This window comes from Typopeltis vanoorti, chromosome 15 (genome assembly GCF_054136105.1).
Source record: "Typopeltis vanoorti isolate ZY-2024b chromosome 15, IOZ_Tvanoo_1.0, whole genome shotgun sequence".
In the NCBI taxonomy this organism is placed as follows: Eukaryota; Metazoa; Arthropoda; class Arachnida; order Uropygi; family Thelyphonidae; genus Typopeltis; species Typopeltis vanoorti.
This window is the reverse complement of record NC_143563.1, coordinates 11,175,954-11,193,382: the sequence shown is the minus strand read 5'-3', so window position 1 is coordinate 11,193,382 and position 17,429 is coordinate 11,175,954. Positions and strand designations below refer to the sequence as shown.

At 33.9% G+C, this 17,429-nt stretch overlaps 1 protein-coding gene across 1 annotated transcript in view; it reads left to right on the top strand.

Moving 5' to 3' along the window:
• The window catches only part of LOC150098383 (leucine-rich PPR motif-containing protein, mitochondrial-like), a 446,274-nt gene that overhangs the window by 383,697 nt on the left and 45,148 nt on the right, over positions 1–17,429 (top strand). The window contains exons 32-34 of the mRNA XM_090405178.1: positions 991–1,106; positions 4,939–5,051; positions 11,029–11,097. Of these exons, the coding sequence (XP_090261304.1) occupies positions 991–1,106; positions 4,939–5,051; positions 11,029–11,097 (298 nt within the window). The remainder of the gene's footprint in view (positions 1–990; positions 1,107–4,938; positions 5,052–11,028; positions 11,098–17,429) is intronic.

Genomic DNA, 17,429 nt, shown 5'->3' with positions numbered 1-17,429 from the left:
TATTCAAAGCCATGTTTGCCTTTATAAAGCGCAACATGAATTTGTGAAGGATTAGTCATGCCTTAGTAATTAATAACTTTTTATAATAGCATGGCATTTGAGTTGGATAGAGGAAATGGCTACACGATAATATTGCTGGATTTTGCAAAGGCATTTACCCAAATACCACCTGGAACTCTAATGCACATTACAACAAATGGAGATAGGTATAACACTGGTTATGTAGATAAGAAGTTGGCTGTAGGACAGATGTCAAAAAGTAGCATACAGAGGAGCAGAGCCGAGGCAAAATGCAAAATCTGGTGACTAGTGGTATGCCACAAGCTTTAGTGCTAGGACCACTACTGTTTAATTTGTACATAAAAGATATAAGAAATAACCTTAAAGGAAATATTCAGTTGTTTGCTGATGATGCAAAATTAGGTAGAATAATAGTGAATTAAGGGGATGTGAAGAGCTTGCAGAATGATTTGAATAAGCTGTCAGTATGGGCAAAATATAATGGATGTCAGGAATGCGGAGAACTGACTGGGGCTTCTGACCTAATGTCCAATCCTCACCTTCACTTGGTGTGCCCTGTTAGTTGGTATCTACTGGATACTGAACGAATGAGGATGGGCTGCTAGTTTGGGACTTAGCTGACCAAATTGTACTCTCTACTGGCTTAAACCAGAAATATGATAGTACAAAATAGTACAAAAGACATTCAGTAAGCTCCTGCTTATTGAATGTCTTAAATAGTTTGGGGGGAAAAAAAAAAAACTGCCATGTTTATTCTTTAGAGCATTAGTTCCAGATTAACTTACTAACCTTAGCCCATACTATAGGTTTACCACTCTTTCTGTGTGTTTGTGTGAAATGTAATGCTATTTCACTACTAATCCTCATTTAAGACATTTGAATGAATATTTAAGTTTTATGAATTATCATTTATTAATCATATGCTTATTGACTTAATTATAGTACCGACATTGTTATTTCTTTCTCCAGTGCTAGGCAGGAAGAATTATTGACTGAAACAGAAAGCAATATAAGTGGAATGAAAAGACAGTTTTTTGGTTCAGTTTTATTATTACTTGATATGTATCCAGAATATGAAGACAGGGGTATGTGATTTAATACATGTATAGGATGTGTGTATGTTAGAAGAGAATAGAAGATTTTTATATATTATTTTCATCTGACAGTAACTTTTAAGAATGAATGATGTAATTCAGTACATTTGATGTTTCTTTTTGCATAATTTACACCTTTTAAAAATGGTTTTAAAAATTTTTCATACTCATTGTCACAAACGACAATGAGTATGAAAATCTTAGTTCACACAAAAAATGTATCAAGTCATCCCATGAAACATTTTTGCATTCTAAATTTGTTTCTTTTTACATGTATCTGTGCACATCACATGGAATACAATTATAAATAACTTGTGATAAGACTACCATGAATATTCTTAAACAAAGTGAAGCATTAAAGAAAGGCAGTCAAAAGATTGTTTAATTTAATGTTTAGAAAAACAAAATTGAAAGATTAATAAGTTAAGGAAAAAAAATTGAAAAAAAAAAAAGATCTACTATTAATAATTAAAAAATAGTAATAAAAAACAAAGAATAGTATACACTTTTGAATAATAAATAAATAATAGAATTCTTCTTCTCTTCAAGGATTAGGCATTACTGGTCTTTCTCTCTCTCCCCTTTTGGTCTATATCTATCCACCTTGTTTGGTAGCCTATATCTTTCATCCTAAATTCTTACAACTCAGACACTTGAACTAGAAAATAATAGCATTCATTTTCTTAATTTATCCATAAAAGAGATAATGAAAAAACTAAATTGAATGTAATTACTAAAATAAAGAGCCAAAAGGCTTCTATTTATCTATGCAAAATTATATAAGCAAAGTGGATATTAGATCCAGCATTATTTCAAAGTCGAATGGAGAAACTATGAAAGTTTCGTAAAATAATAATACTTTTCAAAATTATTTATTATTTCAAATTTTTAATTTTTTAAAAATTTTTATTTCAAAATATTTTAATATTTCGAAATAATGCTGGATCTAATATCACTTTGCTTATATAAATTGAATGTGTTCTACAAATCTTTGCACTGACAGTGCTTTACGTGTAAATTGGCCAGAGAACACACATAATTAACAGACAAAATCATATTTCAACCAGTGAAATTATATTGGTTCCATAAGAGCTTGTACCTGCCTTTATGGGCCACACAACCATTTCGTTATTATGTGCTAAATAAATAAATAAATTGATTTGCATTGTTGCACTATGCAATAAAATAAAAAATATATTAAGAAACAAACTTTAAATAGGAAGTGCCGTTATTCTTGTTCAGAAAACATTGTTAAAAAAAGAATATTCTTCGTCTTTGGTCAATAAGTTTCTTTTTCTATTAGTAATTTTATTTCTTGTGATTAAATAAAAATGATTTAGGAATAGGGATATTGGTCACATTTAGAGAATGTTGCAGAACTGTCTATGCAAGTTTTACAAATTGTGATTTTCATACAACATCACAAAAGTATATACACATGACCTTCACTGTAGCAAAAGCCCATTATATCAGCCTCACTTCTAATTTTTTTAGGAAATGACAATGTAAACTACATTATTAATTATAAAAACTTTAACAACTATCTATATTTTGGCAATGCTGCATTTCCATCTTTAGAAATCACAAAACAATGATATATGCACACACATATATCATATGCAATGATCTTAGAATACATGCTTTACAAATATGACATAACAATAGTCTTTCGTACTTGTTGTGGTCTTCTTCCAGCGTATCCTGTGGTGGGTGTCCAAAGCATGGTCAGCAAGGCCTGAGTAGGTGTATTGGTGGAGCTGGATGTAGTCCTTGATATCTGATATTGGCTATCCTGCCTGTTTGGCCATAGTAGGATAGTTTGCAACTGCAAGGGATCTGGTATACTCTGATCGGTCTAGGGAAAATGGCTGGTCTTGGTGGAGCAGATAAGAGATGCCGATTTTTTGTGTGGTGTGTAACTGATTGTGATGCCATATTTCTTTAGGATTTTTGTTAATTTTTTGGATGGACCTTGGATATATGGAATGGTGATAGATTTAGAGTAATCTCTGCTTTGAAGAGGGAGGGGGAATTGTGATTACTGGTTTTAATATATTTTGAAGGTTGTAGCCATTGGCTAAGGTGTTAAGGATATGGTCAAGTTCAGTAGTTAGAACATTGTTATCTGAACTGATTAATTTTGTCCTGTTATATAGGGTTTTTATAATCCCATATTGTTTGGGGGGGGGTGACTACTGGTGAATATATCTACCTATATGTGTTGGTTTTCTGTAAACAGAGAAATCCATCAGACTGGCATGTAATCAGAGTGTCTAGGAAAGGGAGACTGCTGTTGTTTTCCTTTTCCAAGGTCAGCCCAATGGCCAAAACAACCCAATTTAGCCCACTAGGGCAGGGGTCGGCAACCTGCGGCTCACGAGCTACATGCGGCTCTTTGGATGTGAAGCTGCAGCTCTTTAGTTCCATACGCAAATATTATTTATTTTATCAAAAAAAAATTTAAAAATCGTTCTGAATCGATTAACGAGGATTAGGCACCGATTCTATCTCTCAGCCACTTGTACTCGCTTTTCACCGCACCCCTCCCCCGTGACACGCATCGTCACTGTCGTCAGTCCGTCGGAAGCTCTCGGAAGTTTATATGTTTGGCAATTTTCATTGATTTCGGCATAGCTGGGCATAACACCTTTACTCGTAAACTAAGTATCTAATATTTGCCAAAATTTAAAAAAAAAAAACTAAAATGTGCAGACTGCGCCGTGATAAACACGTTCTGACAAGTCCGTTCGTGCCAGTCGGCGATCACCGCACACGGGAGGCAACCACAGATGCGACGAAACTATGTACTTATAGTCAATCAGTACGTGAGAGAGTGAGACAAACAGTGTTTCGTGTGTAAATTATTTATTTTAATAATTAAATTATTAGAGAATTATTTATTTCATTTAGGTAGGTATTTTTAACTGGGAAATATCATTGTAAAATGTTTTTTGATAAATTATATTTCATTATGCCCAGCTTCTCGTATCCGCTAAATCAGTACAAGATAGAATAGCTAAAATGTCTTCAAATGTAACATATTTGCAGGTGGAAGATATTCAACCTTCTTCTTCCTTATCACTTGCTATAGATGAGTCTTGCGACATAAAAGACACGGTACAAGTTGCCCTTTTTGTCAGGTATATGTCTTCCGAAGGTCCAAAAGAAGAACTTCTAGGATTGCTACCACTCTCGGGACAAACTAGAGGGGAAGATATAGCGAATGCCGTGCAAAAATGCCTTGAAGACAATAAGATCTTGTGGCCCTTTAAAAACTTTTTAAAATTTTGTGGCTCTTTAAAAACTTTGAAATTTTGTAAATTGTAATTTTTGACTCTTCCGACTCAAAAGGTTGCCGACCCCGGCACTAGGGAGCACCATTTAGGACTCTAGGACCGACTTCTTTTGCCATTCTTCAGCCTAATTTGCTTAGTGTGAGTGCCTGCATGCACATATCATTGTTTTGTGATCCCAGAAGTTGGCATATATAGATAGTATTTAGATATATACTATCTAAACCTAGTATTTAGATATATACTACACTATAACTCGAAATACAGATAGTTATTAATTAAAGTTTTTATAATTAATAATCTAGTTTACATTGTCATTTCTTAAAGAAAATTAGAAGCAATATTTGAGATAATATGATATGTGAAGCATTTTTTACTTTAAATGCAAAACAGACAAAAAAAAATAGTAGTAACTCTACAATCTATGTTACATTAACACCACATTACCCTAAAGAACTTAATGTTATTGATAAAAAAAAAAAAAAATTAAGTTTTACTATATGCTCATTTTGCTTATTTAAACAATATAGTGATTCATCTTGCTGAGAAATATGATGAAGCAGATAAGGCTTTCCTGAAAAATTTAATTTGGATACATCACATGAGCAAAGAAAATTATATAAGTGCTGATAAAATTTTTCAGGTAATTTTAAGGATATTTATCCATTTTATATGCCTTTTTATAGATTTTTTATAATATAAATTTATGTAGAATTGTTTTATAAGGGTATCATGAAGATCAAATATCAAGCATTACATGGTTAAATAAGTCCCCTGCTGTTTTCTTTACAAAACCAGGGAAAAGACAGCTATTGGAAAACAATGTCAAATTCAGTGGAATTGGCTTGGTGTCACTACATATGGAAAGTAAGTCGAGCTAGCAGAGAAACTGCAGAAATCCATCCTTTCTTTTAATGTTCCATAGTGATTAGCATTCATTATGATAAAATTATGGAGATTGCTACTGTATTAAGAGTAGTATCTATCTTTAATTTCTCGACATTTTGACCTTCATATTAAGGTCATCATCTAGAATGTGCATATGTATATTCACACACGCGCACACACACACACACACACACACACACACACACACACACACACACACACACACACAAAGAAACAAGTTGCATTATAATTAAAAACTATGCCAGAGTATCACTGATTTTTCCAGCCATAGGTCTACTTGATCTCTGGCAGAAAATAAAAATTCTACATCAAAGTTACAGTCCTGTTTTACATGGTCAGAGATCAAATTCTTATTGATGATACTGCATTAGTAGTGACCTAATCAATATTTAAAACAAGGGCTGAGGTTTGTTATTAACAAAAATGACTAAGGTCCTACGGTACTACAATCCTAATTATTATGACCTGTTAGAACAAAAGAGTTGACTGAGATGAGTATGTGCCATCAATATTCTTGAAATTTTTAGGGCATTATTATTGTTGACATTAGGGTGGTTGATTAGACTTTCACGGGTTTTTTTAAATTGGTGGTCATACCAAGTTTTTGTGTGGTGTAAGAAACAGGCACCTTTCCAGAGCATGATAGAAAGGCCAGTTTTTTTTATTTAATTAAATTAATTTTATTATTACTATTTTATTTTTTGGGGGATGGGGGGTAGGATTTGTGTTGTGCCTATATATGGCAAGTTAAGGCGCATTGAATATGGTACACTCCAGAGTGGGCTAAGCAAGGAAGGGAATCTTTAAAGGAGTTGTTTAATTTGCCGGAAGATTAAGGTGGCATTAATGTTGTATTTGTGTAATATTCTGTTTATATTTTCTAATAACTCTTTAATGTATATATTTTTATTTTTAGGTGCAGCCTTATGAAAAAAAATTGTTGATAGTATTTTTGCTGTAGCCATTTTTTTTTTAGAAAGTTATTGCTGATAGTTTGTAATTCATACTTAAATCTTTGCTCATCAGAACAAATATTTATAGTTCTGTTTATGAGTGTGTTGATGACACCTAGTTTTTGTGCTAGGTGTTTGGGTAGAAGTTTATATGTATGTGTTGGTGCTTGTGGATTTACGGTAGACAGTGAAGGATAGACTGCCTAAGGAGAAAGATCATGACTTGATCATGAATTGTATCCAAAAATAGAAACATGTTCAGACTTCTGTATGTGACAAAATACTTCTTACTTACAAAAAGAAAGTAGAGCCATTGGCTGTTGCCAACATTTATATGTAAGCTTTTCAGCAATGTCCTCTACACTCCTTTATTTTAAAACTCAAAGTTTAGCTTGAGTACATTGATGATAATTTCATTATCTGGCCCAATGGCCATCCAACTTTAGAAACCTTCTTCAGCCACATGAATCAACAACACAAAATACATGCAATTAAAGTTATTACTCCACTGTAGTAGTCTCCATAATTTTAATACAGAAATACCATGTTGACATAATTGGTATTATCAAAATAAAGCAGACTAAAAACAGGTGAACTACTTCAGAATAGTTATAGATGTTGTATTCCAGTAGTAGTAATCAGGATAAGATTAGCTATAGTAGTATTCAACACTGAAGATGAAGAATGACAGAAAATTTCAAGAAACTTGAAGGTCTAGTATGGAAAAGATAGTGTTTTTTTTTTTTTTTTTTTTTTTAGGTATTGAAGTGGGCAACAGACATAGAGAAGAAATTAGTTGGCAACATAAGCATCACAGTAGGAAAGGAATCTAAATTTCCAAATCTCTACTGTTTTTCTCCAAATTTCCCAAATGAATATTTGGGAAAAGAGTAGAGCTATTGATAATGGTAAGCACTTGCAAGTTTTCTTCTGTTCTACACATGGACGAGTGATTACTTAACATCATGTAACAACATAAGGATATGTAAGTTATACAAATACAAATATCAGACAACAATCAAACTGTACAGCCCCATTGACTACGTGAAGAAACATTGATTGATTCAGCAGAGAGGCTGACATGTGCCGAAGTTGCTTGTAAGGATAGAAAAACCTATCACCTTGACTTCTTAAGTCATGGCAAACTCAAGTTAAAGAAGCGGTCCTGGAAAAAAGAAGAAATCGTATATTCATCACTACTTTTTTTTTATGTGACTCCCACAAAGGGTTATGTGTGATCTATAGCACAATAGTACCATGATGCAGAGGACCTTAATGTGGAGAAATAGGGAGGTTATGTTTCCATTGTATAAGGCCTTGACCAGGCATCATGTAGATTACTGTGTAGATTTGGTAACCTGGTTTCATGCTGATGAGGATGTATTAAAAAGGAATCCAGTGAAGATTGACTAAGGTTCTAACTGGTCTTTGTAATGTGAGATATGAAGACAGATCGAGCGATTGCAATTTGCAAAACTTCATGAATAGGAGGAGGAGGAGAGGGGGTATGATTGAGATATTTAAGTCGGTAAGGGATTATTACCAGTTAATGTGGAAAAAGTTTTCCCATAGAATGAGAAAGATGAAAAAACAAGAGGCCATTCCTGGAAACTGTATAAGGAAGATGCACAAGCATTGGAGTAAGGAACAAGAGGTGAGAAGGGAAGGAGATAGGTGGGTGAGAAAAAGTTTGATTAGTTAACAACTGATATTTTGGCCTGTTGAAAAACCAAAAATTTATTCATAAATATTACCATTGCACTCTAAAATATTGACTGAAATTATTATGTTGATTAGTGTGAGGATATATTATTATTATTATTATTAACATCCTACCTCCATAGAGTCAGAGACTCATCGTAGGAGGTACACACTATTGCACACAGTGCTCATCCAACCATGCTTTAAAATGATTCAATGTGTCTACATTCACAGAACACTCAGGATTCACAACACACTTCACATTCCACTCACCAACCACTCTCTATGCCAAGAACCTATCCTTATTCCTCTGCTCATACCCTCTTTGTACAGTTTCCAGTAATAGTCTCTTGTAATACCTTCTCTCCGTTTTCTCATTCTATGAAAAATCTCTTCCATGTCATCCTGATAACAACCCCAACTAGCTCATATGTCTCAATCATATCCTCCCTTCCTCCTCCTATTCACAAGGCTCTGTAATTTACATTCCCTCAATCTGTCCTCGTACTCCCCATTCCAAAGACTACTGACCGACCACCTTTATGAATCTTCTCTGGTTCCTTTCTAACATATCCTCATCACCATGAAAACCCAGTGACGAAATCTGTGCACAATAATCCATATGAGGCCTGATCAGGGTCTTATACAATGCGATCATAACTTCTTTGTTTCTATGTCAGTGTCCTCTGCATCATTTCCATTATCTGATGTAATGAATTCACAACTTGTGCAATGTGGCCCCTGAATTTCAGATCCTTGTCCACCACTACTCCCAGATCTTCTCTACCTCCTTCAGAGTTTCCCCACCAAATGTATACTTTGCATCCTATCGTTGCTTAGTAAGTTTCAAAAGCTTACACTTTGCATCATTGAACTGATAGTTTCACTTACCTGTCCATTCATGCAATCTACTCAAGTCCTCCTGTAAAGCCATAACATCTGCTTGACTCTGCATTGCTCTCCCCAAATTTTGCATCATCTGCTGCACATCACTAGTTAAACCCATCCCAATATCATTAATATACAAATTGAACGACAATGGTCCCAAAACTGATCCCTGCAGTACACTATGAGTGACCTTTCTCTTACGGGATACCACACCCCCGTGTACAACTTTCTGATACCTGACAGCCAGTCATGGATCCAACTCAGAAGTCTGTGATCCAATCCCATCTGTTTCAGTTTATTTAATAGTTTGTTGTGTGGGAGTCTGTCAAAAGCAAAACTGGGAGCTTTTGCAAAATCCCAGTACACCACTGTATATGCATCTGCCCTGTCCATGGTATTTGTCACCCAGTTATAGTACATAAGTAAGTTAGTAAAACATGATCTCCCCTTAACAAACCCATGCTTATAACCACCAAGAATACTGCTGTTATCAACCTAATTCTGTATCCTACTTCTCACTAGCCTTATCACCACCTTTATGCAGTGGAACAATTTTACCTTCTTTCCACTCTCTTAGAACCTGTGCTGTTGTAAGACTCTTATTAAATAAGCATGCCAATGCTACTGCTAATTCCCTGGAATATTCCCTTAAGACACATGGTGATATGCCATCAAATCCTATTGTCTTATTGACATCAAGGTTATTTATTTCCTCAAATACCTCCTGCTTACTCACAATTAAGCTATCCTCTCCTATATCCTCTACACTTAAGTTGCTCATGATTCCACCCTGATTGGGATGAAACACCCTTATAAATTGATCACTGAATACCTTAACAATGCATTCCGCAGCAGTTACCATTCTACCATCTTCATCCATTAACATCATCTTACTATGATCATTCTTCCTTCTACTTGCCGCATATCTAAAATACTCTAGGGTTTTTCTTCGCCTGATTTGCCAATTTCTGCTCATACTGCAGCTATGTTTTCCTTACTGACTCACTCACTCTCCTGGCTTGTTCTTTATACTCTTATACTTTATACTCTTCATGAAAATTATTATTATCATTATTCACCTTCTACTGCCTTCAAAGTACATTCTTCTTCCAGATTTCTTGTTTAAGCCCTTCAGTCATCCATTTTACACCTACCTTAGTCAGCCTTTTGGCCTTCAAATATATTCACACATTGATGCTGTTATGCATTTCTTTCCTTACTGCTCAACTCCTCATTCCATGCTATAGCTCCTAGCGGTCTCCTAAGCTTGTCATAATCACCAGCCTTATAATTCCACATATATCCTTTCCTAACAGAAGTCTGCATATGACTAGCCACAATCCTGGTGATCAGTTCCTCCAGTTGGTGAGAGTGATCAGTAGTGATCACTCTCACCAACTGGAGGAAAGTGTGAAACCCCACTCACGATTACATTATCTGATGATATGATTAAATCTAAAACCCTTGATCCTTGCGTGCCTTCCTTTACATGCTGCCTGAGATAGTTATCTCTCCAGAAATTCATTTTCCTTATTCCCAAATGCTATTTTTTCTTCCCAATCTATACTGCATAATTAAAATCGCCCATAATAATTACCCTTCCTTTATTCACTAATCCAAGCTATTTATATACATTTCTTATCACCACCATCCACATTCCCTGGCCTATAGCAACATCCAACTAAATGTGTCTTCCTGTCAACTTCCACGTTACACCACATATATGAAGAGGATAATTTTGTATGTTCTGTTAAGTTATGATAATTTATAAGCAGCATATGAATGATGCTTTTTTTTGAAGCATGACAAATTTAGTTGCAAGACAAATTTAAATAAGGAGCTGTTGTGATATGTTCGTATGAAATTATGAACCAGCCCATTTTATGTATCTTTATTTGTCCAAAAAATTGTGGGAATATTACTAGTGTGGGGAGTTCATTTGATAATTCTACTATAGAAGATGACATTTCTTTTGACTTGCTTTGTTAATTTTCTCTCTAATTCCACTTTTCTTTCTTACTTGACACTTTTCTGTTCTACATTCAAGATTAAAGTACAACTCAGGAAGTGTTAGTAGTAAATTCAGTCAACAATAAGGCTCTATGATTTAATGTAGTATAGAATCTAATTTTGTTAATTTGTGAAAATGAATAATGTTTTTCCTTCTAGTCTTGTCCTGAGCTGAAAAAGAAATTACACTTTGGAAGTGTTATGAAAACGGCTCAACAGAATTCAAATGTAAGTAGGCATATTCGGATAATGTTTTTAAACCAATTTAATTACAAATTCTTTGTGATTACTGAAATTTTATATGAAAGCAAAAATACAAAATATGGATGGAATTTAATAATTCAAATTCCAAATTTATCAGTACAAAGTCTTTTAAAAGAATTAATTGCTTATTATCAAAGACATTTGATAGGAGGAGACTGTGTATATTCTGATGAATTGTTGCTGGCGTAGAACGTGCTTATAATGTTAACATTGCTGCTGTATTTATAATTCTTTTAGATTAATTTATTTATTTGATTATGTGACTTGTTGTATTAAAATTTTTGCAAATTTTATAATTTTGTGATCTTAAATTTAATGATATAATTTTAATGGAATAAATGTTTAAATGTAAGTGTTGCAAAAGGCAGATGATATAATTCGTATGACATTACAAATAATGTGCTAGGACTGGCAAGCCATTAGACTTAAATAGGTCATAAAAATAATAAATTAACAGTAATACCACGTGTTCAATAATCATTTTCCAAAATTTGACAAAGTCTGATTCAATCATTCCAATTTAATTCAGTTTGTGGAGAACATATGCAAGCCTTTGTTGGCCAAGTGGTTCAGATATACAATTTGAACCACAGCCTGTAAGTCTCAATGTTTTTAGGTAGTAGATGAATTTCATTTCCAGGTGCAAGACTCTACTAACCTGCTTATTGAAGTCCTGAAGGGGATTAAAAAATTGGTTTCTAGATTTGGATTATCTAATCCCCAGCCCACCTGCATATATCATACGTATCAATACATATCAAGGAAAGGTTGTAGCTTATCATACTAGCGTATGATAAGTCCACAACTTTTGCTAATGGGATTCACATTTAAAAAAATAAAAAAAGAAAAGAAATGCAAGTGAAATGTCTACTCTCCACCCAATAGGCTGCAGGTTTGAATGCCTTTAGGTGGGAGATGAATTTCATCATGTGCCACGAGACCACTACCCTGCATATTTGAAGTGGCTTGAAAACATATAATTGTTTTTACAGCAGAGTTTCTGGATGTTGTTTAAAAAAATAATAAACTGTTTAAAAAAAAAAAACTTTAGCTCACCCACCATACTAGTGTACTATAGTTTGACAGCATTTTGTGAGTGGAGGCATAAATAAATAAAAGTAGACCGTGTAGAGAGGATTAACTGCTCTGCTAGAGGATTAGTTTTCTATGAAGTCAGGTTACCTGGCCATGACAGACCACTGAGAGCTTACTATGATAAGGAAAGATGACTATGATGTTAATTTTCTGTTGTAGAAGCCATACCAATAGTTTGAAGCATGTGCATGAATTCTTTTCCTCATCAGTAATAGTAGGTGTCCAAGAGGGAGAAATATCTGTTAAATACTCAACATCACTATTAATTTTTTAGTTTATGACCTATTATACTTTAATGGCATCAACTGTGATACCATTTTATTCCAATTTAATTAACATTTTGATCCACCCAGTTAATGTTTTTATCCATTTATACAATGTTTGATCCATTTTAATTAATTCATTATATTTTTATGTGAATCCCATCCAGGAAAGGTGATTTTATAGTGCACCTCTCATGGGAGAGCTAAAGGTTAGATGTAAAAATCCATGCTTAGAATTTGTGTCTCATATCGTAAAATTTCTTTGCATGAATTCTTACAAGTCCTATGTATATTTTTATAATTAGATTTTCTGTTAAAAAAAACAAAACAAAGCAGTCGTGTTACAATAAATATCATTGTATTAAATTTTATAATTGTAGTTTTTATTTAAAACATATAGATAGAGGAATTAATTTAATTAGATTATCTTTTTTTTTGAGAGCAGTGTTGACAGTTCTAAAAAATGAAACTTAGTGAAAATAATGAAAAAAAAAATTATTTTCTGAATACTACACAACACAGAACTATTGCCTTATTAACAGAGGCAAATGCATCTGCCAAATTTTTCATTATATACTACTTTTTTGGGGCTTGGCTTTTTGTTCTTCTGGGTTTTTTTTCCTCTTTTTTTTTTTTTTTGGCTCTGATTTTTTGCTTTACAACTTTTTGTGCTTCTAGCTTTATAAAGGCCTTTGAGACTTCTCTTCTACAATTTTTACCAAGTGCTCTACATCTTCATTTTCAACCATCAATGCCCACTAGCTAGCAGCCGGTCTTTGTTGAATTCTGTGAACATATATTTTCAACAGCTTCTTCCAAACACCATTTATATACTCTGTTGTCTCTTGACTTCATGCTATATCTACATTCTTTGTACGATGAAAGATATTATATTCCTTCCAGAAGTCTCTGAGGATTTTCTCACCCTCATTAGCAGCAGTAGCCTGAGCAAAATTATTTCTTAATAATCCCCTATCCATGGGTTACAGGAATGAGGTGGGATTCAGTGAACATGTTAATGGGATAGCCATTGTAAACCTGAGTGGTCGTAAGTCCCACGTGTGGTGAATCGAGAACTGACTGTATATCTGATTCAGTAAGAAGATAATATTAGATGGTTATAAATTGAATGGACTGGACTTCAGAAAAAATTGATAAATACAAAGATTTGAGTATTTTGGTTGATAGAGAATTTATGTTCTGGAATCATATTGGCAAGACAACTAGTAAAGCTCTGCAGATTATGGAATTAATTAAAAGAAGCTTCATCTGAAGGAGTAAAGACGTAATGACATTGTTCAAGGCTTTAGTCAGGGCAACATTGAATTATATCTCTCAGCTTTACTCACTAAGGATTTTTAATGGATGTCAAGAAAATCAAGGGCATTGAGATAAGATTGGCCAAGTGTTAGAGGGATTGTATGTTGTTAATAAGAATCATTTGGCTGGTTGCAATCCAATGAATTTTTCTAACTGAATAGGAAGTGCAGATTTAACTGAAGATTTATAAGTTAATTCAGAGCATATATAAGATAGATAACAGGAGTTTGCTGCATTTAGCTGAACTGAACTTTGCTAGAGAACATACAAAAAAGTTAGTGAAGAAGAAAGTTACAACATATATATATATATATTTGAAGTTCACCTTTTACTGTACATGTAGAAAATGTGTGGAACACCCTTCATCAACAGATTATAGAAGCAGTGAAGTTGTGTGTGTAAATTTAATAAAAAATTAGATGTTAATGCAGGATGATGATAGGTTAATTAAAATGTAAGTATAATTGATTATCTAATTTGGAATTGTTGTCTGTGTATAAATATGAATAAAAACTATTAAAAAATATAAATAAATAAAAAGTGAGAAAATAATTAAGCACATGATAAGCTGAGTAAATTTGCACAAACCATCCTATACACTAGAGGTGATTAGTCAGGTTCACTTACTGTGCTTTTTTCCCCATTCCCCAGCACTGAATTGGTCAATCTCAGACTGTGGTCGTCGGATTGGTTTCCCTCCAGTTGCTCTGGTTTTCTCCTCAAAAACTTAAAACAAACTTTGAAAACACATTGCTTTTTGTTGCATGTATATACCATGGTATAATTTTGAATTTAGGTGTTTCACGGAATTCATGTTATTGCAGCCCTGATGGATAAAAGGCTTCTGGTGGAAGGCTGATAATAATAAGCAAAAGAATAATCTAGAAACCTACTTTAAAGACCAAACATAATTTTTTCAGTTCCACTTCAGGCTTTCCGTAAGTTTGGCAGTGGTCTCACACATCAGGTGATGAAATTTCTCTCCCATCTTTTAAAGACATTCACAGATATCTATGTCCATGGCAGGATTTGATTAGAATCAAATCAGCCTGTTGGTTGGAGAGCAGGTATGCTCTCCAACCAACTCTGGAATCCAGCCTGGCAAATGGACCGATAATGACAATGTGGAAGTTTTTCCTATGGTAGAAGAAGAGCCATCCTTGGAAGTTACAAAAGACATTGATAAGTAAGAAAGTGAGAAGTAGCTTTTTTCACACAGAAAGTGGTTAGACCATGGAATACACTGCTTGAAAGGGTGGTAAGGGTGCAGACAGTGAACAAGTTTAAGGAGTGGTATAATAGATTTAGTATTGTCTAAAATGGATCTCCCACAGTGAATCATATAACTCCATGAAAGTCCTGAGTAATAATTATAATAGTTATTCTAGTCTGTTTGATCCAATAAACACTTTGCTAAAAAGTAGAAAAAAAGTAACATCTTTGAAATGTGATTGGTATGTTGATGTTCTGTTAGTGAGAAGGAGCTGTGGATTAGTGGCCTAGTGGTAATTATAAAGTTCTGCTAGAGTTGAGTTCATGTTTGGTGTTAAACTTTGATTTCAAGATTTATCCTGTATAAAAAATAGATTGCATTTGGTAATGATGTGATATTGTTCAGTAATGTTATATACAGGAACATAATCTTCATCCTAGCTACTTACTTTGACTCTACTTTCACATTGTTAAAGGAAGTAAAGAATTCATTCATGTTCGAGTGTAATGGAAGAAACAGATGTCTAGGGATAATGTTTTTGAAACCTTTCCAGTGGTCTCCTTGGAATAGTTTAGATCTGGTTCAACCACTTTCTTATGAAAATAACAACAGAAAAAATTTTTTAAATAATAATAATTAAACATATATGCTTATTGCAGCTTTTTCAAAATATTTACAAACCATTAATATTACAAAGCAAGCAAAATTATAATGAAATTGATCTATAAAATTAATATATTGCTCTTTCTGGTTTAAGTATAATATAAGAAATAATAGCACTTTTTTTTTGGGATGATTAAGAGCCAAAGCTGGATAACTGCAGGAGACCATATAGTTTTTAAAGCAATGTTGAAACCAACCAGGGCTTCTGCCTTAATGCCCAATCTCACCTTCTTGCAGTGCATCCTGTTAGGTATCTATCTGGTTTCCGACTGAACAAGGATGGGCTGGCAATTTGGGATTTAGCTACCAAATTGTATTCTTATTGACTTAAACCATAATGCAGAATGATGGTACAACATAACAGAATTTCATGCCAGCTGAGGCATTGCCTGGTTTAAGATCCCTGTTGTTTTCATCAGGAAACCAAGGCAAGGAGTCAGTTACTGAAACAAATCTGAACTCAATATTAGCAGAATTAAAGATTGGCACCATCAACCTAAGAATCATTATGGGAAAAGAAATGGAACTAGTAGAAAAAATATGGATAAGTACCTAGGGTTACCAAGGCTCAGCTCCTCTAAAGATCCTCTTTACCACCCAGAGAGATACAAAATCCATTGCACCTTTACTCTACATAGGAGTAACAGGATGTACAATTGCAATATGAAAAGAAGAACACAACGCATTAAATTCCTTCACTATGGAAAAACAGGCCTTCTTTAAATTTAAATTTCCCTCTTCAAAATAAGCCACAGAATTGATTGGAAAGGTACACACTCTGTGATGTCATCTCAGTGTTAATAAAAATGATGGATTGGCAATTCCAAGGGTCTAGAATGCCTATCTACAACCTATGTAGCATCCAAGGATAGAAAAACAGAAGAACAAGATCGTAGAGCTCCAAAATCAACCACACACACACACACACACACACATAAGAAAACCTCGTCAACGGATGATAAATCCAAATGTATCATAAATATACAACATGAATATACATCTTACTTCTTTATTCTGAAATATTAAACTAGCAAATTAGTAAACTTGGCATTATATTTGAGCATTATCTGTACTCCTAAAAAATTATTTGATAATTTTTTAGGGGTACAGATTGAAGGTAAGATAACTGGAAAATTATCTGATCTTCAAATAACTGACCCTTGAGTAGGTTAATTTGTTAACCATCATCATTCTAGGGTACAGTCCCTGTTTCTGTGGAGAGTTTGCTCTTCCAGGTCACCTATTTCCACTTATCCTCTCAAGGAGCTTATTACTTCCTCTGATTAATCTAAACTCCTCTAAGGATGTATATTTTAGCCATTTTCTTCTTTTACCGGGTATCTTCTCTTGTATGTTTATAAACCATTTGTTGAGTCCAAGGACTCATCAAGGAAGGGTATTTTACTCCACAACTCTCCATTCCCACAGTTTAATCCACCAGCTATACCTAGCTACTACCACCACCACCATCATCTACAAAAACTGCCATCTACTATCCACCACCATCACTAGTATTTTTTGTTTGTAAATTACATGTGTTCTCAAGGCCAATTTGTCTTTCTTCCTATGATTGTCTTTTCAGTACTTGGTTCTCTTTTATTTCATATAAGACTTTTTTCATTGTTTTTCTTTCTCACCAATTTACTCCTAGTGATATTCTCCAACAGTACATTTCAGAGGCTTCAATTCTTTACCAGGTCTTCTGCTGTAATAGTCCAAGTCTCACAACCATATAAGAATAT